Source organism: Theobroma cacao, chromosome 4 (genome assembly GCF_053813885.1).
Source record: "Theobroma cacao isolate CCN51 chromosome 4, ASM5381388v1, whole genome shotgun sequence".
Lineage (NCBI taxonomy): Eukaryota > Viridiplantae > Streptophyta > Magnoliopsida > Malvales > Malvaceae > Theobroma > Theobroma cacao.
Genome location: NC_142642.1, coordinates 38,795,683 through 38,815,657, shown reverse-complemented (window position 1 = coordinate 38,815,657; position 19,975 = coordinate 38,795,683). Strand labels below are relative to the sequence as shown.

At 36.2% G+C, this 19,975-nt stretch overlaps 3 protein-coding genes and 1 pseudogene across 7 annotated transcripts; 1 reads left to right on the top strand and 3 right to left on the bottom strand.

Annotated features, from left to right (window-relative positions):
* Nucleotides 1-9: 9 nt before the first annotated feature.
* LOC18603303 (putative pentatricopeptide repeat-containing protein At5g52630 pseudogene) lies at nt 10-2,106 on the bottom strand (annotated as a pseudogene).
* A 3,306-nt stretch (nt 2,107-5,412) lies between these two features.
* LOC18603301 (plasmodesmata-located protein 2) lies at nt 5,413-7,153 on the bottom strand. Of its 2 annotated transcripts, XM_007035188.3 has the most exons (3): nt 6,215-7,153; nt 5,887-6,000; nt 5,413-5,747 (listed from the first exon to the last, which is right to left on the bottom strand). In XM_007035188.3, exons 1-3 carry the CDS (start codon nt 6,999-7,001, stop codon nt 5,740-5,742), a joined length of 909 nt encoding a protein of 302 aa, XP_007035250.3. In that variant the 5' UTR covers nt 7,002-7,153; the 3' UTR covers nt 5,413-5,739. The 2 variants fall into 2 exon arrangements, with proteins under 2 accessions (XP_007035250.3, XP_088661319.1); XM_088805193.1 differs by lacking the exon at nt 5,413-5,747 and having other exon boundaries at nt 5,780-6,000.
* Nucleotides 7,154-10,146: 2,993 nt separating this feature from the next.
* LOC18603300 (TLD-domain containing nucleolar protein) lies at nt 10,147-13,366 on the top strand. 3 transcript variants are annotated; one of them, XM_018119533.2, is made up of 8 exons: nt 10,147-10,581; nt 11,191-11,672; nt 11,774-11,846; nt 11,970-12,050; nt 12,217-12,280; nt 12,542-12,629; nt 12,736-12,820; nt 12,914-13,366. In XM_018119533.2, exons 1-8 carry the CDS (start codon nt 10,483-10,485, stop codon nt 12,923-12,925), a joined length of 984 nt encoding a protein of 327 aa, XP_017975022.1. In that variant the 5' UTR covers nt 10,147-10,482; the 3' UTR covers nt 12,926-13,366. The 3 variants fall into 3 exon arrangements, with proteins under 3 accessions (XP_017975022.1, XP_007035247.1, XP_088661582.1); XM_007035185.3 differs by having other exon boundaries at nt 13,113-13,343; XM_088805456.1 differs by lacking the exon at nt 12,736-12,820 and having other exon boundaries at nt 12,542-12,684; nt 12,851-13,366.
* Nucleotides 13,367-13,622: 256 nt separating this feature from the next.
* Nucleotides 13,623-19,975, bottom strand: LOC18603299 (pre-mRNA-processing factor 19 homolog 1-like). 2 transcript variants are annotated; one of them, XM_007035184.3, is made up of 18 exons: nt 19,791-19,975; nt 19,618-19,703; nt 19,275-19,346; nt 19,121-19,183; nt 18,664-18,750; nt 18,019-18,163; nt 17,330-17,451; nt 17,099-17,215; nt 16,496-16,591; nt 16,345-16,404; nt 16,072-16,146; nt 15,862-15,966; nt 15,288-15,404; nt 15,110-15,187; nt 14,938-15,034; nt 14,592-14,643; nt 14,201-14,271; nt 13,623-14,118 (listed from the first exon to the last, which is right to left on the bottom strand). In XM_007035184.3, exons 1-18 carry the CDS (start codon nt 19,801-19,803, stop codon nt 14,003-14,005), a joined length of 1,572 nt encoding a protein of 523 aa, XP_007035246.3. In that variant the 5' UTR covers nt 19,804-19,975; the 3' UTR covers nt 13,623-14,002. The 2 variants fall into 2 exon arrangements, with proteins under 2 accessions (XP_007035246.3, XP_017975021.2); XM_018119532.2 differs by having other exon boundaries at nt 17,330-17,445.

Here is a 19,975-nt window from a genome sequence, read left to right as displayed (position 1 = left end):
AAGTTTAAATTAGAAAAAAGGTGAAGACTTTTATAAGTTACCAAAAATCCCTACAAGTACAACTACCATTAGAAAAGTTATGGTATCTGTTAACATCCCTTACAATGATCTCCTTCTCTATCACTCTGCTTATGTACTTAAATGCCTCGTGACAGTCTTTACAAATCCGCAGATTCTTTATGATCCTCAGAGGCTTCCCTGGTGGTGCTGCATCACTCACTATCCCATATGCTAAAGCCAACTTCTCACTGTGGTACCATAGTGCTTCTCGTTTCTCCCCTTTCCCTACTTCATGCAACATCTCATCCCAGACGGGTTTGTACCCTAGTTTCTCAATCTCTTCCATCAACTCCGCCAACTTGGCGTAAATTTCTTCAGTCCTCTCATGCTTCCTATCCCCTGCCCAAAACACATGAACATTCCCCTTCACTTCAAGCCAACTCTTCCCGCCTTCCTTCTTCACCCTCCTATCTTTCATCAACTTCCTCACTTCTGCAACCTCATCCCATCTCCCTGCAACTGATAAGACATTTGCAGCTATCACATAAGCTGAATCACCATTAGGATCCAACTCCAACAACCTCCTGGCCATCCTCAAAGCCATATCTGCTGCACCATGATGAGCACAACTTGACAGCAGCGATCTCCACACAGCAGCGTCAGGCTTAACCGGCATTGTCATAGCAATCCTCTCTGCATACTCCAACTGCCCAGCTCTCCCCAAGGCACCCACCAAACACGTATAATGCTCAAGCGCCGGTTCTATACCATACTCCAGTTTCATCCTTTCCAACCACATCTCTGCCTCACCAACCAAACCTGCATTGTAAAAACTCGAAAGCAGAGCCAGAAAACTATATTCATCAGGCACAAACCCTAGACTCTCCATCAACCGAAACAACTCAATTACTGTATTCTTATCCCCATGCTGTGCGTAACCTGCCATCAAAGCATTCCACCCGACAATATTCATCACCTCAATATTCTCATCAAAAACCCTTCTTGCATCCAAAACAAGCCCTGCTTTCCCATATCCATCAACCAAAGCACTCCCCACAATCACATTCTTATCAAACCCAGTAACCACCGCGTGCCCATGAATCATCCTAGATTGCTCCAAGGCTGCCAAATCCGCAACCGCTCTTAAGGCCCCGGAAACACTATACATAGTAGAACCCACATTACAAGATTTCATTTTAGCAAACAAAGACAAAGATTCATCTGGCTTAGAATTCCGCGCCAACCCAACAATCACTGCCGCGTAACAAACTTCATCTCGTTCAGGCATCTCATCGAACACTTTCCTTGCATCCACCGGAAGGCGATGTGTGGAGTAAAAATTAATCAATGCGGAACCAGAAAAGGGTTGGGTATTGAGGGAAAGCTTAAAGGAAAGAGCGTGCAAAGAAAGGCCGAAGAAAAGGCAACGAGGGAGGGAAACGCAGGTTTTGAAAAGAGAGGCTAAGGTACGTTGGTTGGGGAGGATAGGGTGGCGAAGCATGGAGAGGAAAAAAGTGAGGGAGAGTGAGGAATTGGAGTAAGCTGAGATGAGGGAGGTCCATGAGACGATGTTGGGCGATGGGATTTGATTGAAGACACGAAGTGAGGAAGCGAGGAAGTTGTTTTTGGAGTAGAGAGTGATTAGATTGTTGAAAACGGAACGATCGATGCGTGGGAATTTTAGCGCTTGGGCATGGATGATTCGTGGGTCGGAATTGGATTCTGGTTTCCATGTCGGGTCTCGTAGTAAGTTCATGGTAATGGCGGCATATTTTTCTTTCTTTTTTGCTTTGACTAAACTTTGTTTGGTTCTATTTTGCAGTTCTCAGTTCTCCCTGTAATAGATTCAGCCGGAGATAAAGTGTGAAGAAACCAAGAAAAAATGGACGAAAAATCCAAACCACCGACGGCCAGTCATCCCCCCACTCCTCTACTCCTACGGTGTCCCTCCCTCGATCTCCAAGCCACCTCTCTTCTTTCTTCCTCTGCCTGATATCCAGAAGCTTCCACTCTCTCCGTCACCTAACCAGCCATCACACCAAAATATCCGGCCTCTTACTTTGAGTCGTACTTTCACGCAGATTCATGAAGTCCAACCGTTATTCAGTCTGGTAATATTTTCATTAATTTAATAACATGATAATATTAAAAGTAATAATTTATTTTTTATTAATTTAAAAATTATTATATTATATGAATTAAAATTTTTCATTTTTAATTTTTTTCTATTAAAAAAACTCTCCTTTTAGCTCTTGTTACAAGCGGATCTCCCTCCCTTACGCTCCACTCTTCCCCCCACCCCCGTGCTTCCTCGGGAACACAGATCTCGCGCTCTCATCTGCGGTTTCAAGAGAGAGCGAGAGAAGAGGGCCACGACTCCCTTAGGTAGCGTAGGGTGCTCAGTTGACGACGTAAGAGAGCGTCGTTAAAAAATTTAAAAAAAAAAGAAAAAAAATAATTTTGTTATTTTATATTTATTTATTAAATTTATCCAATCGAAACGGATTATTTATTTTAAAAATTAATAAATTTACATGAAATTATAATAAAAGATTAAGAAAGTGAGATTGTTTTACCCAAGATTAAACAAATTTTTTCTTCACTTTATAATTTAATTTTTAATAAATTATATTTATAATATATATAATTGAGTTTAAAATATTGAGTATAGGATATCATTGGAATATTTATACAATCATATTTCAAGTATCGTGTATTTAAAGAGTGATATGTATATCGTATATAAATTTCCGATCGCACTTGATTTAAATCTAAATAAAATTTGAACTTTGTATAATCAAATCGGCTATTCACACATATCAGGATAAAAGATAGCCGTTGATATCCTTTGTTCTGTTGTTTTAAACTACTACAACTTGAGCAAACAATTCTTAATAACTGTGTTTAATGGCTCAATTTTCTTTTTTGTTATTCATTTTATTTTACAATAAAACAAGAACATGAATTAAAACAAAAAGTAAGGAGATGGTCTAGGTGAGTCCTCATCTCGCAGAGAACAGCCGATTATAGCTGTTGAATGTCAAAAGTGTTTAATTGGTACTGTGGGATCGTAGTGTGATCGCACTGAGAGAGCCTTCCCGTTATGGGGCACAGCTGTTTCAGCCGTTTTCAGTGTTGAAGCCCATGTGCCTCTTTTCATTATGGGAGGCAAAGGCACGGCAGCAACATTTCCTCCTTGCTGCCCTCACCATGTTTTCCCCCCAAGTAAACATTTGTTCAGATAAAAATTCATGGCATTTTTGTACTAGGTCCACTACTTTGCCATGGGAATGGTGCAGCTGAATACTGATGCTTGTCAGCTACTGACCTCACCCTCTCCTTGTAGATAGAGTAACATGGCTCAAATCTTAAGTTTCCATCTAAAACCCGTATCACCATGCTACTTGAACTCCTTAATTAAGTTCATTAACATAGTGACAGCTGAAAATAGGGGAATCTGGTGAATAGATGAAATGAAGGGAAAAAAGAAAAAGATCAGTTATGCTTTCAGAGTTGGAAAAATGGAAAAAGCTACATAGGTGCTGTTTAAAGACAATGCTTGGGACACAAGACTGAATTATTTGGTGTTGTTTTGGGATGAGCAAAACAAAATTGATCAGTGAATAAGACACTGACTGAAGGCTATGCTTCTGACAATCTAACTCTACCATCAAACAGTTTCTTTAGTGCGAATTCCAAAAGGAAAAGAGAGAGAGAGGGAGAGAGAATCATCATACTCCAAAAGCATTGGTACAAAACTGTAAAACACAAGTTTGGGTTATGGAAGTGGACCTCACAACATTAAACAGTTTGAATTCTAGCCACTTTTAGAAGTCTTAGTTTTTGCATTGGAAGAACAATACTTACCAAATGCAGAGTAATCAAGACCTAAATTGTGTTCATTTAAGACAAAATGATCTCTCTTAAGAAACCAGCCAACCCTGCAAAGGCAAAGCCATGTGACTGTCCTCACAGCCCATCAGCCCTCACTTTCCTGCCTTTTCACTGCTTAAATTTGCCTTTGAGATTTTGGGTTGGCTCCAAAATAATAGCTCTACACTCAAAAGCTTTGATTGCTTTTAAAGTTTTCAAATTTCCCATTTTTTTTAAACTACAAAAACGTGGTAATGAATGATTAGCACTTGGTAATGTTCTTTCTGAACATGATCACAAAAGTTCTTAATATAATTGCAACAGGGTCTAAATAGACAGCTGACTAGCTTACAGCTTTCCAAGTTCTTGACTTCTCTTCCTTAAGGAAAAAACAAAAAGGCTATTTGTAAATGTGAACTATAAGTCAAGAATATAAATCAATACAACTTTTACTGCTTAAACCTATTTTTTTCATAATAATAGAGGCAAAGGAAGCAACAAATTAAGGAGAAAAATTACTGATGAGCAGTAGGAAGCAGGCAGGACAGATGAGATAATTAATATCCTTACCACCACAACCACCATCCCATTTCTTTCCAAACTTATTAAATGTGACAAAAATTTGACTTTGAAATTATGCATTTAACTGTTCAATAATTGTGATCTACTCATTAATATATGATGAAAATGAAGAGAGCAAATGACAGTTTCCCCTTCTAAAATTTGGGTGATAAAGGCATAAAGCAACTTGCCAGCCAGGTCTTTGCCCTAAAAGACAACAATTGACAATGCAGCCAAACTGTGGTAATTAAGCTAGCTCTTCATTCTTTTGCTGTCTAGACAGAGAATTTGGAATTGAGCAAGGAAAAATAAGGTAGCATGAAAGATTTTGTAAAGAAAATCATTTGATTATGACTTCTTTGGACAACCCCAACAGTGGTTAAGGTCAATTATTTGATGTGGTTTTAGGTCCTAAACCTGGGCTTAACTCAAAGGAGAAAAGAGGAAGAGATTAGCAAAAGGAAAAAGAGAAAAGGAAGGAAAATTCTGAAAAAGATCAATAATACTAGCTTGAAAAGAATGAAAAATGTTAAATCCAATACATCATTGTCTGCAGCCTGTATCTTATGTCATGTGAGAGAACTTAACACGGACAAGCACTACTACAAAAGTACTACAATAAAAAATTAACGATGATTCTGCTCAATCTAGGGCAACATTTTCTAGAAACTCTACCCAACCATTTTTTTCTGAAATTATTTAAGTATTAGCATGGAAAAAGACTAAAAGAGTGTATAATTCAAATCAAAAGCAAAAGAAGGAGAAAAAATAAATAAATAAAGGAAGCATCATGGTTTACTCCAATTAGAAAATCCAAAAGATTTCAACAGTGTGGAGAGAGAGAGTGTGTGTGAGGCAGGGAACTACTTTATGAAAAGCATATAAAGATATGAAGAAAATGGAGAAGCATTAGTCTGGAGAAGGGAGAAAAAAGACAAAACACCCACATGGCCAGGGAAAAAACAAAAGAGGGCCAAATTGCCAAAGCCAAATGCTCAAAATCTCCTCTTTCATCCATTCAAGATGACAAAACATTAATTCTTTTATAGTTCCTTACAATATCCTCTTTTTCACCTTTGTGAAAAAATTCATGTTTACACTGCATGCCCTCCCCCCCTAATGGCTAATGCTTTCTCTGACCCTCCAATTCTTACCTAACAGTAACAGCAAAATCCCACTTCCACTTACTTTTATCTGACTCTCTTTCTTCACCAATTATATTCACCAGAAAACCCATATCAAATTTCAAAATAAGGAAAGAAATTTTCTACTAGAAAGAATCCACCTTTAAATGAACTCTGACCTTCAGGAATCTGAAAAGAAAGAAAAATAAATGCATATCAGCTAATCACAAAAACCCAAAGGAAAAAATGATACTTCCAACTTCTATACAACAACAACAAGCAGGTATATAGAATACAGATCAATTTTTTGAATCTCAGAAATGCATACCATCACGTTTCTTCATCACACCCCTGGCAAACATCAACAAAATGACAAGGAATCCCACTCCTGCTGCCCCCCCTAAGATTATAGCCACTGTCTTTCCTGGATTTTGCCCTGTCCCTACATCAATCAAAAAGATCTCCCATCAATTAATTTACATCCACTTTTTTTCTAATAAACCATTTAGAAGTCATTAATCCTGAAGGAAGATATTTTGAAGTCATTAGTCTATATTAGGACAGAACCCTTCCACAACTAAAAGGGCAAGCAATCAGCGTAACAAAAACTCAAAATCGATTACCACGAGAAAGAAAGGGAACCAATTTCTATTTACCTGATGAAGATGAAGAAGGGTGTGAATATGAAGATGATGAAGATCTTCTGGGAACCCCATTAGGATAATAACTGTAACTTATAAAGCACTTATGCAGATAGATTTGACCAGAGATGGCGCTCCCACATTCAACCTGAGCTTTTTGAACAGCAGTCTTTATGCACTCTCCACAATCTGAATCTCCAACATCTCCTTCACATTGCCCCAAAACATAAACAGATTGGTAGTTAGTGGTATAATAACCATGGCTACTAACCACCCCATTTTCCAAAACTGAAAAGGCTGTATCCCTCCTCTCTTCAAATCCAGAACCAGCAACATTTGTAGCACCACAAGTCTTGAACAGCATTTCCATTCCTGAAATTTGAGCAAATCCAGCAACTTCATACAGCATGTAGCAGCCATAAAGTTGGATTCTTGCAGCTATTGTCTTGCCACAAAGTTTGTTAGCTAAAGTTGGGAGCTGGCTGGCACAGTTGTAACAGTCACTGTTGCTGAGGTCTCCCCTACATTGAAAAAGACCGGTAATGGTAGTTTGACCAGTGCCTGTTGTTGTCTTGTAAAACTTTACCTTCATGGATTGTGAAAGCAAGGTTTGAAACAAGGCAGAGAGGGCCTGTGAGTACATCCCAGCTGGATCTGTGAAAGCCTGCTTTGCACAACCTTTATAGACCAAGGTTGTGTAATCAGAAGCAGATTCAACTAGTGGAGAAAGTTCAAGATTGGTAAACAAGAGAAGAAATGAGACGAAAAGAACGAAGGGTTTTGAAGAAAAACCAAAACCCATTTGTTGGGGTAGTATTGTTGGATCAAATCATGGCAGTTTCCTTGCAGTTTTTGTAGGGATCTGTAGGAGCTTAGTGGGTTTTAGCTAAACTGCACATAGATTAAAAGGTTTGAGTTTTCTGATGTCCTTGGGTTTAGTTGGTTTCTGCAGCTTCACCCTTGGAAAAGAGCTTTGGTTCTGGTTTTATTTTTGTGGTATTTGGGATTTTTCCCTTACTTTTTTGGGTGGCCTACCTCAGAAGCTGTGCACAGACCAGAGAGAGAGAGAGAGAGAGAGAGGTTTACCTTTTGCTCTTCACAAGAGATAGTACAACGCACAACACAATTGATAATAGAGAAATATTATTTATGGAAATGCTGAAACTGATTAAACAAGTTTTTTAATATTTTCAAGGGGATGAGAAGTAAATGGATTTAAGATAAGATAATCTTGAATAGTAGAAGCAATATTCCCTTCTTTAAAAGATAGTAAGAAGGTATGTATGTACAGGAATCTGATTTTGTGGGGGGGAAAGTGCCATGAAGTTTGACTGAAGTATATCTTACTTGAGACCTGCTTTGAATGCAATGCCTAGTGACAAAAGATTAGTAATAGTTTTTTGGGGGGACCTCATTTCTTAGGATGCATAGGGCCTGGATTTGAACATGAAAAAGGTGATGCTCTTAATGTGCATTAATTGAAATTGTTCTTTTCTCCCTTTTTTTTTCAATAAAATGGCAGCCTGGCATGTGTCTAAAGAATTGACAAACATAAGAAAAACCGCATGACAAAACCTTGAGTCATTCATAGCTGGCATCTTAGCATTGATTGATTAACTTGAAGACCAAGTTGAAGTAATGGTAGATTGGTTTCTTAATAAACTACTGTAGTAGTACATCTTTCTTCTTCTGCACAGTCATTTTATTTTTGTCAAACGGTACAAAATTTTAAAACTATAATAATGTCTGCGGTTGGATTGATTGGCATCAGACAAAAACATCAGATTATTCTGATGACTTCAAATTTCTTGGCAAACTTGTTCTATTTAAATTAGCATCGATCCATGACTGGGATTTGACTGTCACTTTACCTATCCATTTTAGCAATCAAACAAGCCAATTGTTTATATGTTTCTGACTTCTGTTTTTCACTATTTTAACAGCCGCTGAGGTTGGAAGTCAAGCACTTTAACACTGTCTTCATTATTTTGAAGGTTCTATTGTGTTTCTTTTGCTCATAATCATGTTGCCTAGTTTTGTGAATATAATAAATCTGTCAGCATCATTCCAGTTTTGACAACCAGCAGCACTGGTTTTGATTATGTTTGGCTCCTGCTTCTTGTTTTCTTCCCAGAGCTTAGAGAAACTCATTCATCAATCATAATGGCATTCACATCTTTTTTGGATTTCAGAGTAGCAAAAGGTGGTCATTTTAAAACTGAAGATCCTTTTTTCAAAGAGGGGGAGCGTTATTTCAGCCTAGCTTCATGACATCAACGTGTGGATCCAGGTCAAAGATGGAAGCGCCTAAGAGGCTCTCAAGGCTGCAAGTAGTAATCCTTTTTTTCCAATGAAGTTAGTATAAATTATGGAAACTTTTACTCAAGTGGTAAGAAAAGCATGAAAGCTTTCATAATTATGCAGATGAAGAAACTTGAAAATGTATAGCATTGACAGAAAACAGATCTTCTTCAAGCAGTATTTGCTTTTGTTCTCTCTTTACATTGGCAAGAGTAATGAAGGTGGGGTGCATTTGAAGGCAAAACCCATGGCTCAACTAAGAAACAATGTAGCTACTTGGGCTTAGAAATGATGTAGGACACTCAGGCTTGCTTTCTCCCTACAGAAAAAGAAAAAAGGGGCCAATCAATTTTTGATGGATTAAGTACACAAAAACCCATGCTAAAATGCCCGGAACTCTTGCCAAATCACCCAAAGAGAATCAGTCTGCAACTGCAACTGCTTCCCCCTAGCAGATTGTGTTCGATTTCATAGCTCCATGCCAGCTTTCTTTATTTCTGTATTTTCTGAATGAATACATGACAGAGAATCAACAGACAAATCCCTTTTGTATCTAAAACAATACATAAAATAATACAACTACTAATCTCTAATTTTTTGCTTCCTCCAAGCAGCTGGTAGCTGCTAAATGGTTTCCTTGAACACAAAATATACCTAGAAATGTAGTTGAAAATCTTAAAAGATGAATGTCCAAGATTAAGTATTATCAATAGAAAAGTTTGCCAAGAGGTCTTCTTCACCTAATCTTGTCAACAGCAAGCTTGACTATTAGATGTTAAGAGTCTTACTATTGTCAATGTCCTCTTCATGTTTGTTACTTTGAGTATATACTTTTAATGTTACAATGTAACTATTAAATATGATTAATATAGTAATATTGTTATTTACGAGGAAAAAAGCACACATTGTTAAATTAAAAATATTTTAAATATATAATTATAATAATGATTTTTTCATTTATTATTGATTGATTTTAAATTAAACGTCCATCTTAAAACAAATTTAATATAATTTTAAATCAAATGATATCCCTATTCGATGATACTGTTTGTTGATTCGTATCGTATGATATATACGTATTTATTACATATAAAAAAAATATTGAAGTCATGTATAAAAATATAATAATAAGAGACTTTTCGGATCACGTTTACTTATAAATAGTTAAGAACCTTGATTATTGGTTGATTAGTAGTTCCTAACTTCCTATGCTTGACATTTGACCTACCCAACATGTTGCAAGCTAATTCATCACCCAAAACAAAACTTACGAGAAATTAATGTTATATTTAAACTCAAAACTTTCCTTTTCAAAGATAAATTATTTATAATTAGATTAATATAATTAATATATATATCGTAAAGAATCAAAACTTTGACTCTATAATTAAATACCCCTTTTTAAGAAAAATTTATAAAAAATTTATCTTATGCATCGATGATTAGGTATTTAAATTCTACAAGTCAACATGAACACAGTTCGTTTTATATAATCATATCTATAATTTGAAGAAAAAAACAAAAAAAAAATGTTCAAGGAGATCATGACCATTCATTTGTGAAGAATCAAAGGTTGTGATCAAATCCATGATTTTTCATAGAATTAAAAAAAAGAAAGAAGATCCTCTAGTTAGAGAGGAAGAACGAAGAGTCCAGAATTCTAAGAGAACCAATGAGCTACCAATCCTAGACATGAAGGAAAGAAGGAGAGATACATATAAATACAACATCATTTTGTCCATAAAACAAGCAAAAGCCAAACACCTCACCTTCGCTCCCTTTTCTCTCCTTTTCTTCCCCATTTTCCCACCGACATCTCTCTCCCTTTCTCTTCTTCTATATGTTCTGACCCAAAAAAACAAAATAAAGAAAACCCTTTTTTTTTTGTTGCTTCAAATTCACACTCAATTTATTTCATTTGTTTAGGGTTATGGATTAACAGTAAATCATTTGAAATTATTTATTAAAAAAATATATTGAAAATGTACACATTGAAAGATAAAGTAGCGGGAAGTCTTTCACGTTTGTTTGCAGATTCACCGAATCATTCTTCTGCTTCTTCTCCATCTGATCTTTCTCAGGTGATTTCTTTGTTTTTTTTTCCTATTTATGTATTTATCACTAAGAAAAGCTTTTTCCTTTTGGGAACTTTTAGAGAAGCTAGATCTGGGTCATTGATGGGAAATCTAGTTATGGTAGCTAAATGTTATATTCATATGTTTTGTGATCTTTTTTAACCTGGGCAGCTGAAAATTATGGATTTTTTTTTATTTTTATAATTTATGATCTTTGAAATATTTGCTGATTTGGGTGATTACATTTTTTTTATATATATTTGATTCGTTTCATGTAACTTTGTGTTTGGTAGCTTAGATTATGCAAGAAAGGAAAACAGATTAATAATGTAATCTTTTCTCATGAAGTTTATATATATATACACACACTGTTTTGGCCTAATTTTTTTTTTCCCTATTTGAAGTTTCAATTATAAAACTTTTAGAAGTGGTTTTTCTGGATTTGTATCAAATTAATTATCTTTATTTCAAGTTTCATTTTTTCTATTATATGTTTCACCTATACCTAAGTATGTATTGGGAAGAGTCAGTAACTTCATTGCCTTTTAAGTTTCTAATTTACGTGTGAAATTTTAGTGAAAGTGATTTCGTGACGTAAAAATTTTGAATGTGTAGGCCAGATGGTATTCCAAAGGCTCAAAATCATTGTCTTCAGTTTTTTCTTTCATTATCCCTTCAGCAAGCTTAGGTGGGTCTAAATCGAATGATCATGATCTCAAGCCAATTCAGTCACATCCTGTTAGATGGAAAAATAAGACATTTGAGGTGCAAGATGATCCCCTGGATAGATGTGAAGAATACACCGATATTTATACCAGTGAAGACATAAAAAAGGTTTGTCAAGATAAGAAGAGCAATTGGACAGATAATGACATTAAGCAAACAGTTAGTCCTCGTGGTGAGGAAAAGGACCGTGCCTCTGAAAGGAGCAGCAGTGATTCCGATGAATTTCAAGAAGCAAGAGAGCAACAGAGTCCAGTAAAGTCTTCACCAAATCTCGCTGATGAATCTGTGTTTGTTAACTGTGATTTGTATGAATTCTTGGTGTCTTCCCTTCCCAATATTGTTAAAGGGTGTCAATGGGTGTTGTTGTATAGGTAAGTCTTGCAATAAACTCTGCAGTTCCTTGGTGAAAGCTGCTTTTGTACATTTGGTTTTGGATCTTGATTTGGTATTTACTCTTTCAAATGAAGGGCAGTACGTTGAAAGATGGTATATCACTTCGTACGCTTATTCGTAAGAGTGCTGAGCTTCCTGGTCCTTGTTTGCTGGTATGCTGATGTTTATATATTAACGAGTGCGATTGTCATTAGAGGTTGTCTATCTGAATTTTACAATGCTTAATTAGTTTTTAATACCTTGGGATTATTTGCATGCTGTTGTACAAATTTTAGATTACTGGAGATAGGCAAGGAGCTGTCTTTGGTGCAATGCTAGAATGCCCCTTGAAACCTACACCAAAGAGAAAATATCAAGTAAGCTAAGAGGCTGTTCACGTTATGAATATAGTTTTATTTACATGATGACTTGCTTTGTCTTTCTGATTCTTTGCATGTTTGCCATGTTTCTCTATGTCCTTTCATTTCTCACTATGTAAAGTATGATTCAGCCACCTTATTAGATTTCTGTCGTTTGTGTCAGGGAACAAACCAGACATTTGTATTCACAACCATATATGGTGAACCAAGGCTGTTTAGACCAACCGGTATGCAACTTTGTTGAAGTATTTAATGTATCTTATATCTTAGATAGTGAACATGTCAAGAGAAATGGGTACTCACTGCCTACACATGTAACAGTGAGATAGATAAAGAGAAAGATTGATTTACTGTATGCATGCTGTTTGAAAGATATGGATTTAGTTTGCTTGAGCTGATGTTGACATGGTTTATTTTGCTTTAGATGATGTTGAATGATTTTCCATGCAATTATGGATTCTGATCTTGTGTCATATTTATCTAAACAGGTGCCAATCGTTATTATTATATGTGTTTGAATGACTTGTTAGCACTGGGTGGTGGTGGTAATTTTGCTTTGTGCTTGGATGGAGATCTGTAAGTTCGAATTTGCAGTTTTCCCTTTTAGAGTTCTGCCAACTAGTCTTTTCTGGTAAATATTTTATATTCTCTTCTCATGATTGTGATTTTCTCATTACAATAGATTAAATGGAACTAGTGGACCTTGTGAAACATTTGGAAACTTATGTTTGGCTCATAATGAAGACTTTGAGCTAAAGAATGTCGAGGTAATTTTAGTTTCCTTTGACCAATTTCAGTTTCTGGTTTATCTATATCCCAACATTGAGTTTAAGACGAAAACACGAGTGACTATCTGATAGGATGCTGATTGAATTGAACAATGAGTTGGAGTATCATTTACAAGGAATCCCTGTGCATTTCTCGTCGATATCCTGTTTACATTTTTGGAGCAATCATCTTTCCTTCAGATTTATCAAGTTGAAACTTTTACAGGTTTTTGCCCTTTTTAACCCATTGTCTGATGGTATATTTGTATTGCATGTGCTTCTAACTGTGCAGCTTTGGGGATTCACGCATGCATCACAATACTTCTAACTGAAGGAAGGCTGAGATTTGTAGCTCATGTGTAATTCTTGTATCATTGAGGAAGTATTTATGTGGCCATTCTTTATTCTTTGACTTTGTACCACCCCTTCCTTGCCCTCAGTTTTGGGCTAAGATTGCATGTAATGGCAAATTGCTTGCAGGTTAAATTATAGGGTTTTGGATAAGTTATTCTCGAAGTGTCAATCGGAGTGCTGTGATTCACTTTCTTTTTGGACGTGTACCTCAGTTGTATTTGATAAAGTCATCGAAGGCAACCGTGGAAGATCCATTCTCCCTAAACGCATGATTATTCAGGCGAGTAAACTATCAATGACAATGGGGAATTGTTGGTGGACGATGCTACATCCCCTGTGATTACCACAGGGTGAGGGAAAGCGAGTCTAGCCTGATTAGCCAGCATGAATAGTGGCTCATAAGAACAACAGAACCATCCACTCAGAGCATACAAACAAACAGTTAAGATGGCTACACAATAACAAAAATTTAAAATAAAGATCCAATCAAGCGTAGGCTAGTAGAGGAAAATCCCATTAGTGACGTTTACAAATCTAGAGTTGAAAATTGTCTCTATGTTCTCTCTGATAAAGTGACATGATCGACTGGCTTTTCATTTCTTCAAAGATTTAGCTGATACACCGGCACATACACTTGCTGGAGGAAAGGACTGGCCAAAACTGGTAGAAGACATTCATGCCCTAGCCTCAAAAGCACAAAACTAAGATTTAAATGGACCTCAAAATCTGGCGTTTAACTTCAACCATGAAACAATAACAGTCACAATTAGCAATTGCAAGGGTGTTCAGGACCAGGACTTCTCCCATATATGTCAAACGGAAGGCCTTTTATGACTCAGCTGAAGCATCATCTTCAGGAAGGCCGAATATGCGGAGGTTGCGATCCATTGATCCCACCGCCAAGTACCTTGCATCTGGACCAAATTTTACACAAGTTGCTCTACCTGCAAATAGACGAGAATAAGGCACTTCAACTTCAACTGACAATCAGAAATAATAATATACTTGAGGGAAGAGAAGACGAACCTGTGCCAGACAAATCAGGTAAAGTTTTGATGCAAGTCCAGTCTGCTTTGACGCTGCCAACTTGGTAAACTCTGGAAGCACAAAATTAAATCAGTACCAACAAGTAACATGGGAAAAGAAATTTTGAAATAATATAATGGAGAAGATGAGCCTGTGAGACAAGAGAGAAAGGAAGGACACAAGATTTCTGACAAGTGGACTATTAATAATTCTTTAAATTTTAGTTAAGACGTGTCCAATTATCACAAAAAAAAAAAAAATCCCCAGACAGTTTCATAAGCATTCTATTGAAATTTCATTTACATACAACAGACCGTAAATCCAATTGAAGTTTTTGTCCAGAGAACTATCCTATGCCAAGACTGTATACAGAGGCCTTAAGAGCACCTACCTTATATCTGAGCCTGCAATTGCAAGGTAAGTTCCACTATGGTCGAAATCCACTGAAAAAAAAGAAAACAGAATTAAAGCTGTGCTGCTAAACCTAGCTCTTCATTATTGCCAACTCTGAACACAAGAAAGTGCACTTTGTTCATTCACTTTCTAATTTATGTTTTAAATCTGAAGTTGCTACTGAGGAAAGCCGGGAGTATATAGGAAAAACTAGTTTACTAGACAAAACAGTAAATGGGTTATGTCAAAAAAATCAGAAATATTGCTTGCTCCTGAGAGTGAGCCAATAGGAGACAAGCTACTTATATAGCCATGCAGGGGTCTCTTATAAAGATATTACATACCAGAGTTAGTTGGTGTGTCTTGATCATATAATTCAAATGATCGGAAGTTCTTCAATTTGCGCAGATCCCACAACTTAACACCATCATGTGCAGCAGTCTGCAGTTAAAACATAAATCAGATTACAGAATTCACAGCCATCAAGCTAATGAACAAATTTGGATAAGTGCTTACTGCAAGGAAGTAACCATTTTCTGAGAAAGATATGGCTGTTACTGCCCCAGTGTGACCATCAAAGTTGGCAACATTTCCCTGTAGGGTAATAAAATAAAGAAGAGAAAGTGGCTTTAAGAAAAGGGAACAGAATATCTGAAAACGTAAGTTCTGGTCTCCTAACATAGTTTCTACATACCCGACTCTTCACATCCCAAATTCTAACAGTAGCTTCGGTGGTGCCTGTCCCAAGGATGAGACCATCTGGATGAAACGCAGCAGATGTATAGCCCATGGAATTTGAAGGGTCTTCAACCTGCAGAAATAAAAATCTGACTATAATATCCTCTTCAAAATAAATGAAACAGAAATTAGGTTCAAGATAAAAAAAATCATGTTGCCATCAGCTCCACCAGAAACGAAAACGATGACTACATATTTCCATTAAAAGTCCTTAAGACATTTAGGGGGAATTTGAATACATGATAGAAATTCACAAGAAACTACTAACAGTCCAAATAACACTATTGAGTACATAAAACCATTAAAACTTCACATTTTACCTTCTGAGCACTTCATAAATCAATTAAACACGAGTTCTATTTATTATAAAGAACCAAGCATTCAGGGTCAATTAAAAAGATCCAAATACTATATAAGAGTTACTGTTAATTAGTAAGAGACCGATTACTCCATTTACTTCAGGAGCAACAAAAATGTTCACTGTAATGGAAAACCTTACAGATCAGAGAGAGAGAGAGATGGATTAGGACCTGTGTCAAGCATATGCCAGAGGAAAGATCATAAAAGCACCATGTTGTGTCAAGGGAAGCAGTTACAAAGTAGTTATTTGTGGCATGGACTGTGACAGCTTGCACCTGAAAGAGTAGAAGGTAGATTTATTCTTATGTTCACAAGACAGCAAATAAACCAGAATCAGAATTTGATAATCATGGCATATGTGGATTCAAACATATATTCACCTCAGCTGTATGATCCTTCAAAATATGCCTGCAATCGTACTTTCCATCTTCAGACCCTTGCCAAATGCGAACAGTCTGCAACATTCAAAAACCAATCAAACTGAGATGCAAGCTAAAACATAAATAAAATATGGACCAGTTCAGTTATAATTAAATGATTAAGATGCCAACACTATATCCTATTAAAAAACATCTGTTATGGAGCATAAACATAAATAAGGATCACAAAAGAGGAACAAAAACTGGAACTTGAGACTTGAGAAATTGGCTTACCTTATCTGCTGATCCACTTAAAAAAACATCATTCTGAGCTACAAATTTTACACTTGTAACCTACCCAAGAAGAATGTAGTCAGAAAATAAATTTCAAAAGAAAATGCAAACAACAGCAGCACTTGAACAAAACAGAGGAAACTGAATAAACCTTCTTCGAGTGACCACTAAGCGTTGATAAGATCTCTCCAGATGTTCGATCAAAGAGTACAGCACTTGAATCAATTCCTCCTGTGGCAACAATATCCTGACAACCAGAAGTAAAAGGATGTAAATGGACAAGCTTTGAAGAATAGTAAAAACATAAAATCCAGATCCTATACCAATTTACATTTTGCATTGTTATCTGTAAAACAGATTTCCATAATATACACTAATTCAGTGATTATAGCATTAGATAAATCCACTTGGCAGTTTGTACTCCTCTAAAAGCCAAAAAATGCAGTCACTAGACAGGCAACTGGCATAGGTTTTTCTGTTACATAGGCTGGATCAATATGGCATTAAAATATAATGAAAAGATAGGAAATAGCTAGTCTTACATCAACAAAAATGAAATTCGCTATAATCTTGGAAATAGCCTCTACATAAGTTCCAAATTTAACATTCAAACCTTGTTTCTAACAGATCTATTTTGGCAAGTAAATATCAAGTCCTCAATATGCAACCTCCAAAACATAATCATGTCCAGCCTAGAGAGGTGTATACAAAGTTTAGTTTCGTGAAAGGGATTTAGCTAAAAGGAGTACCACACCTTTGAAAGATTGATATCAATTGAAGTGATCCCTGGTTTGTTTGTCTTGTGAAGGGGATGACTAGAAAGTTGCGTATACCTCTCCAAAGCATCAATGGGAGCCAATGTCGGAGGTATCTGAAGAGAACACACAAGAAAAAAATTGGAGGGAATGGATCTCAAAAATGATATGAAGATGTTATCTACAAAGAGATACTTGGAATTAATCAAAAGATAATGGATGAAGAGTACCTGGCGCTTTTTACGCTGTTGTGACAGAGCTGCGTTACATTCTGTTAACTCAGCAATAATACTATCAGAAATCCCAGGACGCATTCTCTTTGCCCCAGGCCCCATATCTACATCCTCTGCAGCTATGATCGAAAAAGCAAAACTCAAATAAGATACTAAGTTAGTTAGAGGTAAACAAACATTGATGGTAAGTGTCAAGTTTTAGTTTGACTATAATTCTTGATCTTATTTGACTAGGTTTCTTGTTTGTGTATAACATTGAGTAGTTGTATGACCTTAAACTTCTTATTCCACATCAAATCCTAATCTCATTCTACTTTGGACTTTTATATTATAAAAGTGGATCTTTAGGCTTTAGAAGTGTGAGTAGTGCTTTCGGAGCTTTAGAAAGGTAACGGCTTGTAATTCTGTTTTTTGCTCTAGGTAGAGCTAGAGTGGTTTGGGTGAGTGTTCTTGAAAGTTTATTGAGAAAGAATGTGCAAGGGATCTTGGATTGGTTTGAAGAACCATAAAGATCAATTTATTATACTTTAATTTCTCAATAATAGAAGAACAATTTTATTCCGTGGACATAGGCAAAAGGCCGAACCACGTAAATTCTTGTGTTTTTCTGTTTGCTTGATTTCTCTAGGTATAATCTTTGTTGTTACTTGGGCAATTTTCATAACAAAAAGGTACTAAGAAAGAACCTCGCTTTCCATTGGTAAGAGCAGAAACATTGGCAGTAACTGCCGATGCTGGCAAGGGTGCCTGCCTTTCAGCCTGTGCAAGTAATGACCTGGCTTCATCCCTTTCCTTTTTAAGTCTTGCAATCACACGGCAGGCAGCATCATGCTGCATAAAATAATAATAATGATTTGAACTACATTACTTAGATAAAACTTAAAGAATCAGAAAGAAAAAACAGCAAAATTCATATCCATTTATTATCAGTTTTAATAACCTCATAGATCTTAAAAAGAGATCTTTTATCAGTTTACAGTTGAAAGTAAACATTTTTAAAGCAAAGCATCCACAATAAAGAAACTGCAACACCGACTCTACATCAATACTCAAGGCTAAAACGAAAGCCCTTATACAACAATTGAGCTAAATTACTCAGCTTCTTTGGGAATTTTAAAAGAAACAAAACCATTGGCAAGATTTTGACAAAAAGAGCTCATACCAGATTATCAAAAGGATTCTTTTTCTTCAATATAGACTAGGTTACTAACATATAAAACTCATGCTCTTTGTAATGCAGTGATATAACATAACATACAAAAACCAATAAATGAAATTATTATAGGAATCTAAAAAGGATAATTAGACACCGCTAACCTAATTGTTGTTACCTGGTAGAGTGCATGACTTAGCTCTTGCCTTGCTGCATGTAGCTGCTGCTCCAGTGCAAAATTGGATAGCATTAAAGCATCCCATTCCTGCAAAGAGGAAAGTAAGACAATATCAGAAGCAAAACAATAAAGAAAATTTGGTGTAAACATGATAAGATGTATTGTGTAAAGCAGAAATTACATTGGTAACAATTCCAATAAAAAAAAGGAATTATATGAAGAGCATTCATTTCTAGCTAAAAACAAAGTGGTAATATAAGACCCCTACTGTAAAATCAACAGCAGAATTGTTACAAAATTACACAGAAGAAGTGAAAATCCCCCCTCCCCACCATGCACTCGCATGAATACAAGCATAACAATGGAAAAGATAGTCTCAAAGCATGATGTACATAATGAACTAATTCAAACAAAAAAACTGAAAAAAGAAAGGTATATATGAATCAGGAAAACATACATTCTGAAACATTCCAAGCATCCCAGGAATGCTAGCCGCTGTTAACGATCTGGGCTTTACAATCTGCATCAAACACCATAAAAACAAACAAATCAGCTCACAAAGAAGCAATGAAAGCAAGTACTTGAAAGGTAAACATCAGTAGTAAAATCACCTTGCCGGTTTTGACCGGGACAATGTCGTCCATTGTAAGCGGTTCCCCTGTAACCGGACACTTCCCATAATCCTAATTAAAACAGCAAAAGATATATTCTATCAAACACGCAGCTAATTCATCCAAAATTTACGCAAATAACGATACAGTTCCAATATAAATCTAACAAAAAAATCAACTTTCAGAACAAAAAACGAACTTTAAAAGAAAAAACTTCAGGCAAATTTACAGTTTTCTAAGCAGTAAAAATTAAAAAAAATTAAATTGAAAGTAAAATTTTCAGTAACCAAACAGAAACCCTAGAAACTAAAAAAGAAACAGAAAGAGACAGAGAGATGCGAACCGAAATGTGTCGTTCGATTAAGCGTTTCTCGTAAAGCAAGCCGGATTTCTTGGAGACGACGGGCTCTTCCGGCACCTCGCCGGAGACTGCACGGACAACCCAAAAACTCAGATCAAACAGCGCTTAACAAAAGAAGAAAAAACTAAGGAGAGAGAAAGAGAGAGCGCGCTTACTTGAACAGTTCATGGTGAAAGAGGAATTAGGGTTTTTCCTATCCCTTCTTTCTTAGCAGTGAACGCCGCTGAAAGAAATGCAAAAACTATTCGGTAGGCAAAATGAAGAAGCAACAGCAGCAGCAGCCACAGCCACGAACTAGCAGCTAAAAAAGAGAGTGAGAACGAAAAAAGAAATGAAGGAG

Bases quoted from the DNA above. Each gene is read 5' to 3' on its own strand.
- LOC18603301 (XM_088805193.1), bottom strand. From the start codon at position 7,001: ATGGGTTTTGGTTTTTCTTCAAAACCCTTCGTTCTTTTCGTCTCATTT. The intron at 6,001-6,214 runs GTAAATAGAAAT...TGATTGATGTAG, and splicing joins CCCTTCTTCATCTTCATCAG to GGACAGGGCAAAATCCAGGA.
- LOC18603300 (XM_007035185.3), top strand. From the start codon at position 10,483: ATGTACACATTGAAAGATAAAGTAGCGGGAAGTCTTTCACGTTTGTTT. The intron at 11,673-11,773 runs GTAAGTCTTGCA...AATGAAGGGCAG, and splicing joins CAATGGGTGTTGTTGTATAG to TACGTTGAAAGATGGTATAT. The intron at 12,051-12,216 runs GTAAGCTAAGAG...CGTTTGTGTCAG, and splicing joins CACCAAAGAGAAAATATCAA to GGAACAAACCAGACATTTGT.
- LOC18603299 (XM_007035184.3), bottom strand. The intron at 18,751-19,120 runs GTATGTTTTCCT...TCCTCTTTGCAG, and splicing joins TGCTTGGAATGTTTCAGAAT to GAATGGGATGCTTTAATGCT. The intron at 14,119-14,200 runs GTTCGTCTTCTC...GTCTATTTGCAG, and splicing joins ACCTGATTTGTCTGGCACAG to GTAGAGCAACTTGTGTAAAA.